Raw genomic sequence first — 17,096 nt, 5'->3', positions numbered from 1 at the left:
CTAGAGAAAATAATGTTGAAAACACCATCCTAGTATATCTATTACCATATTTTCAAGATTTTCAATTGCCCTTTAGCATCTGATAGGCATCCTTATAATCCATTTCTGAGTTTATGTCAATTCTGTTACAAATAATATTGTTCTTTTTCAACCAAACTTAAACTTTTAGAATTTGAATTCTCTGCTCACTATGTAAAAAGGTGAAGTCTACCTATCACGAGTTTTAGAGAAAATAGACTTACCTCTTGGACGAGGTGCCAGGTGAGGCCATGGTTGGTTGAATACTCTAGTTTCACCTGATTGTCCATGTGTGGGGTATATTTCTGGCCACAGCCCATCACCAAACTGAACTGAATCATGTAAGATGCTCCTATCTGCATTGATTGTGTTTCCACATAGCGCATACTGGAGGCAAGTTTAGAATCTCCTGTAAAACTGAAAGACAGAGGTAGAAATTATAAAATTTAAAAAAGCAATATATTATGGAAAAATTAAGCTCTTCATTTCATACCATATGCCAAAATAATTTTATTTTACTTATTTAAACCTTGCCAAGTTCTAGAATGGATTTCAATTAATTTTAAAAAGGCAATTTGAAATAATCTGCCTATCAAAAAGCAGTATTTTTTTTAAGGTGATACCTAGAGTGGTAAAACATATTTGAAAATGGGTATGTACTCATGTACCACTCAAATGTATAAAACCTTTGACTCGTTTCATGGACTCTATCCCAAGGAAATAACTGGTAAACATTTTAACGTCAAACTATAGGGAAACTGGAATGCTTAAGTAAACTGGTATAGTCACTTGACAGACTGTCCATATTTCAAATATTTATGAAGGTAATATAATCAAATTATTGTACATGTAACTAAAATAAGTTTTAAAAAAATTTGCAAAATGATGCATAATGGAAATTTACCAGAATGTTTGCAGTGGCTGTGTTTGGTGATAGGAAATGGGACAATCTGAAACTTTTCAGTTTTAAAATTCTCCAGTCTTCAGTACTCAGCTATTAATTACTGAAAATGAGATAATGTGGTTTTAATGGTTGTAAAATTCCCATGATTTACTGGGTCCCAGGTGGCACAGTGGTAAGGAATCCACCTTCCAGTGCGGGAGATGCAGGTTTCATTCCTGCATCGGAAAATTCCCTGGAGGAAGAAATGGTAACCTACCCCAGTAATCTTGCCTGGAAAATCCTGTGGACAGGAGATACTGGTGGGCTGCAATCCATAGGGTTGCAAAGAGTCAGGCACAATTTAGCCACTTGAGCACACATGAGCACACAATTGAATACTATGTGATTATAAACTGCTTGAAGGTATGCACAATTACTTTTTCAGAGAAAAGTTCTCAAGGAATTTGTAACCTAGCAGAGGAAATTAAAACAAGGACCTGCTTCACTGTAGTTAATATGGTTCAGTGTAAATATTCCCAGGGCCAACCACACTGGGATTTATCTGCCAGGGTACTTGGTACTGTGATTCTGAAGCAGGTTATACCATCTTCAATGGTAAGGGGGCTTAGATGGAGTAGCCAAAGGTGATAATGCAATACTTCTGGAAATCTTTGAGGCATTTAGTATTTTTTTTCTTAAATCTGTTTGCCAAATCAGCAAAATAAGAAGTTACTACTCTCACTTGCTTCTTGAAGAGTTTATGATGTTACTTAAAGATGGAATTTTGTCCATATGGAAGATGATCATGGTTTTGGGCTCACGGTTATAAAATGTAAGTAGCTTTTCCCAGACAATGACTACTTATTGTTTAAGTTTTAAATTAAAGTTTTGCACTAGGACAACAAATAGAGGAATGAAATGTACGAGACTGAATCTCTGCTTTAGTGTACTGTTCATAAATGAAGGGTAAAGTCATATTCAGTACTGCTAGGCTTACAAATCCAGCGCTTCCTCTTGTTTGTTGTATTGATATAGATGCCCACCAGTTACTGAGTTAGGTTATACTCTCAGACTGTGCTTAGCACAATATCCACATTATATTCCTTAGTTCCATCCTTACAAATAACTGTGAAGTAGGAACAATTGCCTCTGGTTAACAAATGACAACAATCTCAGATATGCAGATGATTCCACTCTTAATGGCAGAAAATGAAGAGGAAAAAAAGAGCCTCTTGATGAGAGTCAAAGAGGAGAATGAAAAAGCTGGTTTGAAACTCAACATTAAAATAAATTAAGATCATGGTATCTGGTCCTATTACTTCATGGCAAATAGAAGGGGGAAAAATGGAAGCTGTGACAGAATTTATTTTCTTGGGCTCCAAAATCACTGTGGATTGTGACTGCAGCCATGAAATTAAAAGATGCTTGTTTCTTGGAAGGAAAGCTATGACAAACCCAGATAGCATTTTAAAATACAGAATTTTCTGACAAAGGTCCATATAGTCAAAGGTATGGTTTTTCCAGTGGTCATGTGAGATGTCCATAAAGAAGGCTGAGTGTCGAAGTGGAGTGTTGGAGAAGACTCTCAAGAGTCCCTTGACTGCAAGGTGATCCAAACAGTCAATCCTAAAAGAAATCAACCCTGAATATTCATTGGAAGGACTGATGCTGAAGCTGAAGCTCCAATACTTTGGCCACCTGATGCGAAGAGCAGACTCATTGGAAAAGACGCTGATGCTGGGAAAGATTGAAGGCAGGAGGAGAAGGGGGAGGCAAAGGATAAGATGGTTAGATAGCATCACTGATTCAATAGACATGAATCTGAGCACACTTAAGGAGACAGTTGAGCTTCCCAGGTGGCACTAGTGGTAAAGAATTCGCCTGCCAATGCAGGAGACATAAAGAGATGGAGGTTCAATCCTTGCAGGTTTGATCCCTGAGTTGGGCTACAGTCCATACAGTCACAAAGAGTCGGACATGACTGAAGTGACTTGGCATGAACGTACGCAGAAGATAGTGGAGGTCCATGGGGTCACAAAGAGTCAGACACGACTTACTGACTGAACAACAACAACAACAAATGAGGAAATGGAGACAGTAAATGGCAGACACTTAATGAGAAATCAGCTTTGCCTGATTCCAAAACTTCTCAACCAATACACTATCTCTTTGTTCTTCTATTACTATAAGACAGAGAAGAAAACATTGTAATTTTGAATAATTTTCATTTATAGTTAATTTAAAAATCATTAACTTTCAGTTACTATGTAGTGATGCTCCTATCTTAGAGATACAAAACCATGATTGCTGCTATGTGTTAGGGTATGCAAAATGCAATCTAGAAAATATGAAGCTGTGGGATGCAATTTTTAGTAAAATTACAAAATAAAAGAAATCAGCATTGAACAAAAATAGTAGTAAGCTATATGGGCACAAACATCTATATAAATTCCATAGTCTTTAAAACAGGCAAAAAACAAGACAAAACAAAACCCCAAACACTTTTCCCTGTGATAAATGAAGGTTGCTTTTAGCTTCAAGGGTTATATGCTCTTTCTACTACCCTTTATGAGAAAGGTTATCAAAGGCAAAAACTAGCCTTCATTTAACTGTTTGAAGGTGCAGTATATACCCTAGGCATCTGGTTAAAAACCACAGAGGGCATAGTAGCACACGGGCTGAATGGTCCAAAGACCACACAGAGGCACTAAAACTTTCTCACAAAAACCATATAGAGTATTTATCCACTCCAGCATTCCTGAAATAATTTAAGATGATTTTCACAATCAGCACTCCTTTTTAAATTCCTTCCTTCTGAGATGGTTTAGTGTCCTGGCAATTCTATACAGATTCAGAAAGAAGTGCTGGGTTTTGCAAATAGTGCCTGGACCTAACTTGTGCATGGTTACAAATTAACCATGAACTTGGTGGGAGAGAGGAAGCATTCAAACCTGAGAAGTGTGCGCTCCGTGCGCTTCCCTGATGATAACAGCTTTTAAAGGTGCCAAGACACCAAGAGAGAAAACAAAACATATAGAAAAGGACAAGTTAAGAGGCTAAATGAGGATGGTTAAACCGTGATAATAAAATTCTTATTTGGCATAAACATCTGTACCAGCAGCAGTTGTGGGCAGATGTTGTTCGGTAGGTAGGCTGAATCAGCTGCTGTCTACAGCATCCCTTTCCCCAGTCACCTTCTAGTAACTGGTCTAGGGGTGCCCATGTCCACCAATGAGTTTTTACCAATGAGACGTAAGTGAAAAATGCTAGGTGGGTAAACTCACTCAGCTTCTTTCTCTTTTATTTATTTGTATTTTTTGGCTGCACTGCATGACATCAGTTCAGTTCAGTTGCGTCTGACTCTTTGAGACCCCATCGACTGCAGCACGCCAGGCCTGCCCGTCCATCACCAACTCCCAGAGTTTACTCAAACTCATGTCCATTGAGTCAGTGACCCCATCCAACCATCTCATCCTCTGTCATCCCCTTCTCCTCCTGCCTTCAATCTTTCCCAGCATCAGGGTCTTTTCAAATGAGTCAGTTCTTCGTATCAGGTGGCCAAAATATTGGAGTTTCAGCTTCAACATCAGTCCTTCCAATGAACATTCAGGACTGATTTCCTTTAGGATGGAGTGGTTGGATCTCTTTGCAGTTCAAAGGACTCTCAAGAGTCTTCTCCAACACCACAGTTCAAAAGCATCAATTCTTCGGCACTCAGCTTTCTTTATATCCCAACTCTCATATCCATACATGACTACTGGAAAAACCATAGCCTTGACTAGATGGACCTTTGTTGGCAGAGTAAGGTCTGTGCTTTTTAATATGCTGTCTAGGTTGGTCATAACTTTTCTTCCAAGGAGTAAGTGTCTTTTAATTTCATGGCTGTAGTCACCATCTGCAGTGATTTTTGGAGCCCCCCAAAATAGTCTGCTACTGTTTCCACTTTTCTCCATCTATTTGCTATGAAGTGATGGAACTGGATGCCATGATCTTTGTTTTCTGAATGTTGAGCTTTAAGCCAACTTTTTCACTCTCCTCTTTCACTTTCATCAAGAGGCTTTTTAGTTCTTCCTCACTTTCTGCCATAAGGATGGTATCATCTGCATATCTGAGGTTACTGATATTTCTCCCAGCAATCTTGATTCTAGCTTATGCTTCATACAACCCAGCATTTCTCATGATGTACTCTGTATATAAGTTAAATAAGCACAGTGACAATATACAGCCTTGACGTACTCCTTTTCCTATTTGGAACCAGTCTGTTTCACATCCAGTTCTAACTGTTGCTTCCTGACATGCATACAGGTTTCTCAAGAGGCAGGTCAGGTGGTCTGGTATTCCCATCTCTTTCAGAATTTTTCACAGTTTATTGTGATTCACACAGTCAAAGGTTTTAGTATAGTTAATAAAGCAGAAATAGATATTTTTCTGGAACTCTCTCACTTTTTCAGTGATCCAGCAGCTGTTGGCAATTTGATCTCTGGCTTCTCTGCCTTTTCTAAAACCAGTTTGAACATCTGGAAGTTCACAGTTCACATATTGTTGAAACCTGGCTTGGAGAATTTTGAGCATTAATTTGCTAGCGTGTGAGATGGGTGCAACTGTGTGGTAGTTTGAGCATTCTTTGGCATTGCCTTTCTTAGGGATTCGAATGAAAACTGACTTTTTCCAGTCCTGTGGCCACTGCTGAGCTTTCCAAACTTGCTGGCATATTGAGTGCAGTACTTTCACAGCATCATCTTTTAGGATTTGAAATAGTTCAACTGGAATTCCATCATCTCCACTAGCTTTGTTTGTAGTGATGCTTCCTAAGGCCCACTTGACTTCACATTCCAGGATGTCTGGCTCTAGATGAGTGATCACACTATCGTGATTAACTGGGTTGTGAAGATCTTTTTTGTACAGTTCTTCTGTGTATTCTTGCCACCTCTTCCTAATATCTTCTGCTTCTGTTAGGTCCATACCATTTCTGTCCTTTATTGTACCCATCTTTGCATGAAATTTTGTTGAAGAGATCTCTAATCTTTCCCATCCTATCGTTTCCCTCTGCATGACATGCGGGATCTTAATTCCCCAACCAGGGATCAAACCTGTTCCCCCTGCATTGGAAGTATGGAGTCCTTAACCAATGGACCTCCAGCGAAGTATCTACTTGCTCAGATTTAATACAAGCTTTTAAAGAGAGACAGATGGATTTGTCTGGCATGTCCTTCTGCCTATTGCTCCTAGTGCTTTCTCCCTAACGGGGCAGCGGCCATTCTATGACAATAACAGGAACAGATATGCAGTTGGAGCTCTCTCTGCTGAGATGGTGGAGTAGAAAAATGAAGAGAGCATGGGTCCCTGATGGCCTTGTTAAGCTGCTTCCAGCCCTTAATCCTAGGAGGGCTTGTTACAAATGACAAAATAAGCCTTTCACTTTTGTTTATACCATGGTCAGTTCTTTCTGGTTGTTCTTGTTGCAACAGAGAGCTGAATGCATTTCTGATACACCTGCCATACTTCATAGTACTGCCTGATACCACTGGTGGTGGTGGTGGTTCAGTCACTAAGTCGTGTCTGACTCTTTGTGACACTATGGACTATAGCCCGCCAGGCTCCCTTGCCCATGGGATTTCCCAGGCAAGAATACCGGAGTGGGTTGCTACTTCCTTCTTTGGGATCTTCCTGATCCAGGGATCAAACCTGCGTCTCCTGCATTTGGCAGGCAGACTCTCCACTGCTAAGCTGCCTGGGAAGCCTTGTATGATATCTCTCCTGCCATCTTAAACTGAAGCAAAATAACCCAAGAAGATCACAGATGTCTGCATCTCAGAATCTTGACCACTCATAAAACAAATTCACTTGACTGTTTATGATTTATTCAAGACTGGCTGAAAGTCAGTGATATTAAGTCTGACATTTTCCTCCTTAATATTCTGACGTTCATACACTACTGGAATTTAATGGGAGAGAATTTCACAGGCTGCAATCCTTTAATTTACAAAACTGCTCCTCTTTGCTGCTTGTCTAAGTGAAGATATGTTTATAAAGGCAAAAATGAAGCTGAACTTCTCTGTTGCAATCATAGAAACAGAAAAAAAAAAAAAAAAGCCCACATCAGCATTTTGGGGTGAAATTCTGGAGACAGAATGCACTAGGAATTGGAGGCTTAGCTCTATTCATGTTGATTTGTAAGACTGCCTCAAAAATAAAGGAACAACAAAACAGTCCTCAATCTTTTAATACTTACACATTTTAATGAGAGAATGGGGGTAACTCTTTCCATTAGGGCAAGCTTACCTCCCTGTGCCTTTTCATTTCCACCCCCAAGAAGCCTAGTAGGCTCTCTGTTATGACACTGGTAAGTAGATGATACCATAATGCAACTCAAGTCTCCTTACTTTTACCTAAGTCTTCATAGTCCAGAATATAGGTCCTTTGCCTTCCCCTCATAGCTTAATCTCCGGGGTTGCTGAGGACCTATCTTCCTGACCAGGCTGGAAGCCTCTCCACAGGGAGAGGTCACACCTTGCTCATCTCTGCATCCCCTATAGCATTCAGAGCCTTGCACACCTCAAGAAGCACCTGGTGTTGGTACAGGACATCATGGTTTTCCAACAGCTGGATTATTTCATTTGACTTCTAAGTCAATATCATTTGAGATACATCAGGGATCCTGAACACTGTTATAGAGAAGGAAAACCGAGGGTCTTAGCTGCTGACCATCAGGGTCACACGGTTACTAAAAAGCTAGAAACCAGGCCAACTGATTTCTACTTTGATGTCCTTTTCACTGTCACGCCTATCAAAAACATGCAAAGAATATTAAATAAAATGAGCACGTGAGTGAGGGCTCTTGATGGGAGAAAAGGCAAGTTTTCCAAAACCATAGTTACTTAAATGATGTAATGAACACAGACAAGGTTTTGAGGTTATCCTCTCTTAAAGAAACTGCCCTTTCTGCATTTCCCCAGGGCCTCATTCCCATCTCCAGAAAAAAGGCTCTCTAAAATGAAAGGCAGATTCGTCTAACTAAAGTAAATAGAGGAATACTCAGGTCACACAGTTCTTTAAAAGGAAATTCATGTAAAATAGTCAAATCACCTAGGGACTGAGCCATTTTTGACAACTGATTTATCTCTTTCAGAATAGTTTGGTAAGTAAACTATGCGGCAGAAGTGTCACTACCAATGGGCCACAAGAGAAGACAATGCACCAGTATTTACATTTCTTAGAAATCTAAACAGTATTCTGTTATTTTCAAGAAACCCATGGTAAAGAACAGCTCTGCAGAACTCATTTTCAGAGAAACAGAAGACCAATACAAAACCTTTTTGGTCTGATACTATTCAGAAGTTACATTAATCTGCAGAAGGACATGTGAATGAATTTAAGCCTCTCTATCATCCTTTTTTGAGGGTTTTGCTCTTGTAATCATCAAAGAAATGTTTACTAGAGCTGACAGAAATACTTGCTGATACTGTGGAATTAAAGGTGACACAAACTAATTTGTACTTTCTATAATTTTATGTCTCAAAATAGAAATAACCATAATATTTTAGTGGACTATATAAATTTACACTTATTGGAAAAAAACTGACAATATAGAAGCATTTTTTAAAAAGCTAAAAATTCACAATTCTACCTAGAGATGACCACTGCTAATATTTTAGTGTAAATACTTCCAGGTTTCCTTATGTTTACACACAGGAATATACCCACATATACGCAGACACTTACTTTTCTTTCTTTTAAAAAATATAGAATCTTAATAGTCCTTTTTTTTTTTTTTTCTAAAACTATTTCATTGCTACCTTTCCATATTGAAAAAATATATTGAGACACTGTCATTTTTAATGAATAAAGCCAATCTACAATTATGGGAATCTTTGGAGGCTGTTTCCATTTTTCACTGTTATAAACAATACTTCTACAACATGCATCCTTCTATATCTTTGTATAGTTGTTTAATTTTTTTCTTAAGATAAATTCCTAGAAGCAGAATTGTGGTCAAAGCAAAATTTAAAGGTTAGTACTTATTGCTAAACTGCCCTTCAAAAAATTTGTACAAAGTTATATTTACAAAAAATATTAACAATGATGGCACTGCAAATCCTTAATACATATCAATAATGAACATTGACAATAGTTTTCATTTTAGCTACTCTATGTAAAATCTCTTAATCTAAATTTCTTTGATTATTAGAAAAGTTAACATGATATTTATGTTAACTATTCATTACCTATTTGTAGTTTTTTGGGGTGTTAAAGTAGCCTTTCATGTAATTTGCCCATCATTAGAATTGGAATTTATCTTTTCCTTACTTATTTGTACAAATTTTTCACATATTTGGGATATATAGTCTGGTATAAATGTTGCAAATAACTCCTTCTTCCCAGTTTTTGCCATGTATTGTTTTCAGGGAAAAAATGGTTAAAAAATTTTAAGTGCTGGAATATGTGACCTTAATGGTCCCTGCTTTTGGTGTCATACTTTATTGATATCTATTAAGACTCTCTCAGAGACTAGTTCAAACTTATTTTTTTGCAAATGTCCAGTGGACACATGAAAGAGATATATTTTTTGTTAGTAGGGTATAATTTTTTCTTTATTAAATATCATTGTTAATTTCCTCCCATACATTTGTCTAGGTCCTCACTTATTTTTTGTTTGCTTCATTCATCAAGGACTCAAACAAAATACTGAAATCACACTCTGAATTATGGTTGTAATTTTCCATTTGTGATTCTAACAGGTTTTGCATTCTGTGTTATTCAATGTGTGGAGACACCTGACTTTCCATACTTCTGTTGACAGCCACCCCCTATGGCATCACCTGTGTTTCTGATATAGAGCCCCAGCCTCAGCCTCAAAGAATCGGGGCCAGGACCAAGGAGTCATCTAAAGTTCACTCACTCCACTCTCACCACCACATTTTCCTCCCACATCCTACTTATTCAAGAAGCTCATTCAACTTTCAAAGTCCAAAAATGGTACAGCATTTTCTCTGTTATGTTGCCTCGATCACTTCAATGAGGATTTTAGAGAAAGAAGATGTAAAACATGAGGTTTTAACATGTTGTATTCATATGATAGGCTGTTTTATTAATTTTCCCTTTGTTTTTGACTACATTCTCTTTACTGGTCTCTCAACTAGAGTAATTCTCTATGTAAGAAATTTCTAGATGCAAATGTATTTTATGACAAACTTTTTTACTTACTTCAATCCATTTACAGCTTCAAACAAATTTGAAATTTCTACATATAATGCATTTTTTCATGTGTTTATTCAGTACTTCATTTTAAAAGTCCTTATGGATTTCTAAGTGAAATCCTTAGTTATCTTGTTAGTTTGAATTGGCAATAGAAAATATTTTGGAATACGTGTGCTTTACAGCATGTATTTCGGTCTCCTTTTATACCTCTGTTCCTAGCTCCTGCTTTATTTTGCTTATCATTACAATTCCTATTTAAAGTACATAGTTTATATTCTTTAGCTTCTTCAGTCTCATTTCTATTTTCTCAGTTTGGAAATTTGCACATGGTTCTTCAAGTCAGGACCAGCATTTTGCTTTAAGCTATAAAATGCTTAAATCAAGCTGCTTGGCTGCTGTTTATTCAGCTTCAACAGAAAGCAGCCTCTTGGCAAACAAATCTCAACAAAAAATTGGGTGCTTAATAGCAGTTTTCTCTCAAGGATGAGATAGTTTTATGTGTGGGAGACAGAACTGGGGGGAAATAAGTCACCTCAGTTAGACATTCAAGATGTCTGTACACAGTGGTTGTGACCACAATGAACACTATATTCTCTTTCTAATTAGGTTGCACACACCTGCACAGGTGTTACTATGAGATGGCAGGTAGACAAGTGACTCTGTTGGGAGCCACAGAGAGTGACTCTATGTCTTTCTTAGGAGCACAGGGGTCCATTTGCAGCCCAGCCACTCACCTTTATCTCCTGTGTAACTAGCCCAATTCTCCCCAAGTCTACACGCCAGCAGCAAATTCCAATCACTTAAGGAAAATCTAGTTCTAAAGTTTGTAGAAATGTTATGCTGGAGAGGGTGTGGAAAAACAGAACTCTCTTGTATTGTTTGTAGAAATATAAATTGATATAACCATTATGGAGAACAGTATGGAAGTTCCTTAAAAAACTAAAAATAGAATTACCATATGATATAGCAATCCCACTACTGGTCATATACCCTGAGAAAACCATAATTCAGAAAGATACATACACCCAATGTTGCTTGTAGCATTATTTACAACAGCCAGGACATGGAAGCAACCTAAATGTCCATCGACAGATGAATGGATAAAGAAGATGTGGTACATACATTAATATACAATGGAATATTACACAGCCACACAAAAAACTAAAATTCGGTCATTTGTAGTGATGTGGATGAACTTAGAGTTTGTCATACAGTGTGAAGTCAGAAAGAGAAAAACAAATATTGTGTATTAACACACATATACGGCATCTAGAAAAATGGTACTGATAAACCTATCTGCAGGGCAAGAACAGAGACACAGACATAAAGAACAAATTTGTGGACACAATGGAGGAAGGAGAGGGTAGGATGAATTGAGAAAGTGACATTGATATACATCTGTAAAATAGATAACCAGTGGGAAGCTGCTGTATAACACAGGGAGCTCAGCTCTGTGATCTGTGATGACTTAGAGGGATGGAATGGGGGTGGTGAAAGGCTCCAAAGAGAGGGGATACATGTATACATAAAGCTGATTCATGGTGTTGTACAGCAGAAACTAACACAACATTGTAAAGCCATTATACTCCAATTAAAAAAAGCTTATACAGAGTGAAGTCAGAAAGAAAAATGCCAATACAGTATATTAATGCATATATATGGAATTTAGAAAGATGGTAATGATGACCCTATTAGTGAGACAGTAAAAGAGACACAGATATAAAGAACAGACTTTTGGACTCTGTGGGAGAAGGCAAGGGTGGGATGATTTGAGAGAATAGCATTGAAACATACATATTACCATATGTGAAATAGGTACAAGTTTGATGCATGAAATGGGGAACTCAAAGCTGGTGGACTGGGACAACTCTGAGCGATGGGATGGGGAGGGAGTTAGGAGGATGGGGGACACATGTACATCCATGGCTGATTCATGTCAATGTATGGCAAAAACCACCACAATACTGTAAAGTGCTTAGCCTCCAATTAAAATAAATAAATAAATTTTAAAATGTTTATAGACATTTTAAAAGTTTACAAAAATTTTTATGCTTTCAAAGGTTTCTGTCATTTCTCAGTTCAATCTTCATTTTGTCCACCTCACCGCAGTTTTAGGAAATGTTCAGCAGCTGGAGTAAACTGTGGAAGGAAAAGGGAAATGTCTGCCAGGTACAAGACAGAGAGGAAGTCAGCACAAAGCACTGCCTGGCCTTTGGCCCCCCCAAAGAGAGGAGGAGAGAAACAGACTGATGGCCAGAAAGGTGACAGACTATCAGAGAGCTGGGAGACCAAGGACTCAGGGGAAAATAGCTCCTCTGAACTCTCGTAGTGCCTGCAGTGTCCTGCCAGGAACCTGTGGGTATGAGAGCAGCAAAGTTGCCAGGGCGGCTTCCCAGATGGCGCAAGTGGTAAAGAATCCACCTGCCAATGCAGGAGATGTAAAAGTTATGGGTTTGCTCTCTGGATCAGGAAGACCCCTGGAGAAGGAAATGGCAACCCATTACCATATTCTTGCCTAGAGAATCCCATGGACAGGGAAGCCTGGTGGGCAACAGTTCATAGGGCTGCAAAGAGTTAGACACAGTGAAGTGACTTAGCATGAAGTTGTCAGGAGCTCTTTCCACCAATAAGACTTCCCACCTCTTCTGATGGGAAAAGAGGAATCAGAGAAGCTTTTGCTGTTTCCAGCCTCTGTTAAAAACTTTAACTCATCTCAGATCTTTGGCTGCCCTGGACCCTTTTACTCCTGTTATTCTTACATTGCATCCATAATAACCCCAGAACCAATTTTGGTTGAAGTGAACTTGCCCAGTCCATATTTACACTACTTAGAATTACGGCTTGCCTTTTCAACACACTCCTGTTCTCTCTGTCATCTCCTTCCTATTTCCTCTTGCATCTCACGTCCTTTCAGGAAGGAACACACAGGCCCCACATAGTTACTTACGCCTGAGAGCTCTGAATGACAATGTTTAGCTTGGAGGGAAGAGGTGAGGCAAGAAAGAAAGATACATGAGGACTCTCCAAAATTTTTTCTTTATCCTTCCAACCATATGCAGTCACCTAGTTTTACTAATTTAGTGAGTATTGAAGCAGGGCCATTGTAAGACTTTTATAGGACTTTGACACTTTTAATTTTGGAAACTCCATCACACATCATGGCAAGCATATTAAAATGCACCTATGTTCCACATTACATATATATATATATATATATATTTGGTGTAGAAATCTTCAAGTAGATTTTATAACTCTGCCTTTGAATTTTATTTGGCTACTTGTAAAAAGCTGAGCACTGAAGAATTGATGCTTTTGAACTGTGGTGTTGGAGAAGACTCTTGAGAGTCCCTTGGACTGCAAGGAGATCCAACCAGTCCATTCTGAAGGAGATCAGCCCTGGGTGTTCTTTGGAGGGAATGATGCTAAAGCTGAAACTTCAGTACTTTGGCCACCTCATGCGAAGAGTTGATTCATTGGAAAAGACTCTGATGCTGGGAGGGATTAGGGGCAGGAGGAAAAGGGGACAACAGAGGATGAGATGGCTGGATGGCATCACCGACTCGATGGATGTGAGTTTGAGTGAACTCTGGGAGATGGTGATGGATAGGGAGGCCTGGTGTGCTGTGATTCATGGGGTTGCAAAGATTTGGACATGACTGAGTGACTGAACTGAACTGAATGCATAGAATGAAATTAAAAGACGCTTACTCCTTGGAAGGAAAGTTATGACCAACCTAGATAGCATATTCAAAAGCAGAGACATTACTTTGCCAACAAATGTCCGTCTAGTTAAGGCTATGGTTTTTCCAGTAGTCATGTATGGATGTGAGAGTTGGACTGTGAAGAAAGCTGAGTGCCGAAGAATTGATGCTTTTGAACTGTGGTGTTGGAGAAGACTCTTGAGAGTCCCTTGGACTGCAAGGAGATCCAGTCAGTCCATTCTGAAGGAGATCAGTCCTGGGTGTTCTTTGGAAGGACTGATGCTAAAGCTGAAACTCCAATACTTTGGCCACCTCATGCGAAGTGTTGACTCATTGGAAAAGACTCTGATGCTGGGAGGAATTGGGGGCAGGAGGAGAAGGGGATGACAGAGGATGAGATGGCTGGATGCATCACTGACTCAATGCACATGAGTTTGGGTAAACTCCGGGAGTTGGTGATGGACAGGGAGGCCTGGCGTGCTGCGATTCATGGGGTCTCAAAGGGTCGGACACGACTGAGCGACTTAACTGAACTGAACTGAATGCATAGAATATACATTTGGCTGTGACTTCTCAACATACTCAGGCATGTGACCAAAAAATTATTACCAACAGCATAAAGTTTTAAGAATATTTAAATTTAGCAGTTAATTGAGTTGGCATGTGTTGTGTTTTACATATACTTAATTTAAATTTATTAATTTTATTTTTACCATTTTTAAAAATCATATTTTTGAAACAATATTCATTTTTCAAGTCCTTGGACTTTTTCCAGTTCCCTGGAAAACCTGAAGGCTTGGCACTGAGACCAATGAAAGAACTTCCTAGGAAGAGGCATTGGCAATACAAAGGTGCTGGGAAAGGAAAGAGCTTGGCTTGGAGCAGAGAAGGAGTAGAGAAGGAAGTAGAGAAGGAAGGACGATGTGGTTGGGGTGGAATGAATGAAAGGCAGGGAAACAGGAAAGGCTGGCCAGGTCAGGTCACCCAGGGCCTATCGCAGAGCTCTGTGAACCACTGTCTGTAGAAAGTAACAATCTCAGCCTACTGAATTGCTTTTTTAACAAGCCATTTCATGATCTGAATCCAGATCATGAAATGCAGATTTTTGTTGTTAACTTGTTTAGTGGTAGGTTCTCTTACTTCTGAAATCTCACTTAGCTGCTTAGTTCTTAGGAAGATTTTTAGGAAAATCTAACTTTGGAGAAATAAATGACTCAAAAGTCAACTGTGTGGACATCAACAAGACATGATTCTGGGAACATGGCCATTTTATTTGTTCCTTTGGCATTCATTTCTAAGCTTTTGTTCTCCAATATATATTTTCAAGTGGCCCATCAGACTGTTTCTAGCAACATTCTAATAAGTACATGTGGATGACACTACTGGCCTCTGAGCTTTTCTTATTACTTCATACCATCTATTCTCACATAGCAGCTACAATTATATTAAAGAGGAAGGTAAACTTCCAAACTCATTCTATGAGGCCACCATCACCCTAATCCCACAAAGATCCCACAAAAAAAGAAAACTACAGGCCAATATCACTGATGAACATAGATGCAAAAATCCTTAACAAAATTTTAGCAATCAGAATCCAACAACACATTAAAAAGATCATACACCATGACCAAGTGGGCTTTTTCCCAGGGATGCAAGGATTCTTCAATATCCACAAATCAATCAATGTAATACACCACATCAACAAATTGAAAAATAAAAACCATATGATAATCTCAATAGATGCAGAGAAAGCCTTTGACAAAATTCAACATCCATTTATGATAAAAACTCTCCAGAAAGCAGGAATAGAAGGAACATACCTCAACATAATAAAAGCTATATATGACAAACCCACAGCAAACATTATCCTCAATGGTGAAAAATTGAAAGCATTTCCTCTAAAGTCAGGAACAAGACAAGGGTGCCCACTTTCACCATTACTATTCAACATATTCAACTATTCAGCAATCAGAGCAGAAAAAGAAATAAAAGGAATCCAAATTGGAAAAGAAGAAGTAAAACTCTCACTGTTTGCAGATGACATGATCCTCTACATAGAAAACCCTAAAGACTCCACCAGAAAATTACTAGAACTAATCAATGATTATAGTAAAGTTGCAGGATATAAAATCAACACACAGAAATCCCTTGCATTCCTATACACTAATAATGAGAAAACAGAAAGAGAAATTAAGGAAACAATTCCATTCACCATTGCAACAGAAAGAATAAAATACTTAGGAATATATCTACCTAAAGAAACTAAAGACCTATATATAGAAAACTATAAAACACTGGTGAAAGAAATCAAAGAGGACACTAATAGATGGAGAAATATACCATGTTCATGGATTGGAAGAATCAATATAGTGAAAATGAGTATACTACCCAAAGCAATTTATAGATTCAATGCAATCCCTATCAAGCTACCAATGGTATTCTTCACAGAGCTAGAACAAATAATTTCACAATTTGTATGGAAATACAAAAAACCTCGAATAGCCAAAGCGATCTTGAGAAAGAAGAATGGAACTGGAGGAATCAACCTACCTGACCTCAGGCTCTATTACAAAGCCACAGTCATCAAGACAGTATGGTACTGGCACAAAGACAGAAATATAGATCAATGGAACAAATAGAAAGCCCAGAGATAAATCCACACACATATGGACACCTTATCTTTGACAAAGGAGGCAAGAATATACAATGGATTAAAGACAATCTCTTTAACAAGTGGTACTGGGAAAACTGGTCAACCACTTGTAAAAGAATGAAACTAGAGCACTTTCTAACACCATACACAAAAATAAACTCAAAATGGATTAAAGATCAAAACATAAGACCAGAAACTATAAAACTCCTAGAGGAGAACATAGGCAAAACACTCTCTGACATACATCACAGCAGGATCCTCTATGACCCACCTCCCAGAATATTGGAAATAAAAGCAAAAATAAACAAATGGGACCTAATTAAACTTAAAAGCTTCTGCACAACAAAGGAAACTATTAGCAAGGTGAAAAGGCAGCCTTCAGAATGGGAGAAAATAATAGCAAATGAAGCAACTGACTAACAACTAATCTCAAAAATATACAAGCAACTCCTACAGCTCAACTCCAGAAAAATAAATGACCCAATCAAAAAATGGGCCAAAGAACTAAATAGACATTTCTCCAAAGAAGACATACAGATGGCTAACAAACACAGGAAAAGATGCTCAACATCACTCATTATCAGAGAAATGCAAATCAAAACCACTATGAGGTACCATTTCACACCAGTCAGAATGGCTGCGA

The 17,096-nt window shown here is 38.4% G+C and overlaps 1 protein-coding gene across 2 annotated transcripts in view; it reads right to left on the bottom strand.

Moving 5' to 3' along the window:
- RELN (reelin) overlaps window positions 1-17,096 on the bottom strand; it is a 557,372-nt gene that overhangs the window by 145,780 nt on the left and 394,496 nt on the right. For both annotated transcript variants that reach the window (XM_086397037.1, XM_086397038.1), the window contains exon 21: window positions 243-435. In XM_086397037.1, the coding sequence (XP_086253163.1) occupies window positions 243-435 (193 nt within the window). The remainder of the gene's footprint in view (window positions 1-242; window positions 436-17,096) is intronic.

Source organism: Bos grunniens, chromosome 4, assembly GCF_055505025.1.
Source record: "Bos grunniens cultivar Pamir isolate PY7600 chromosome 4, Bosgru_T2T1.0, whole genome shotgun sequence".
NCBI classification, from domain to species: Eukaryota; Metazoa; Chordata; class Mammalia; order Artiodactyla; family Bovidae; genus Bos; species Bos grunniens.
The sequence above is the reverse complement of the archived record's forward strand: the minus strand, read 5'-3'. Positions and strand labels throughout refer to the sequence as shown.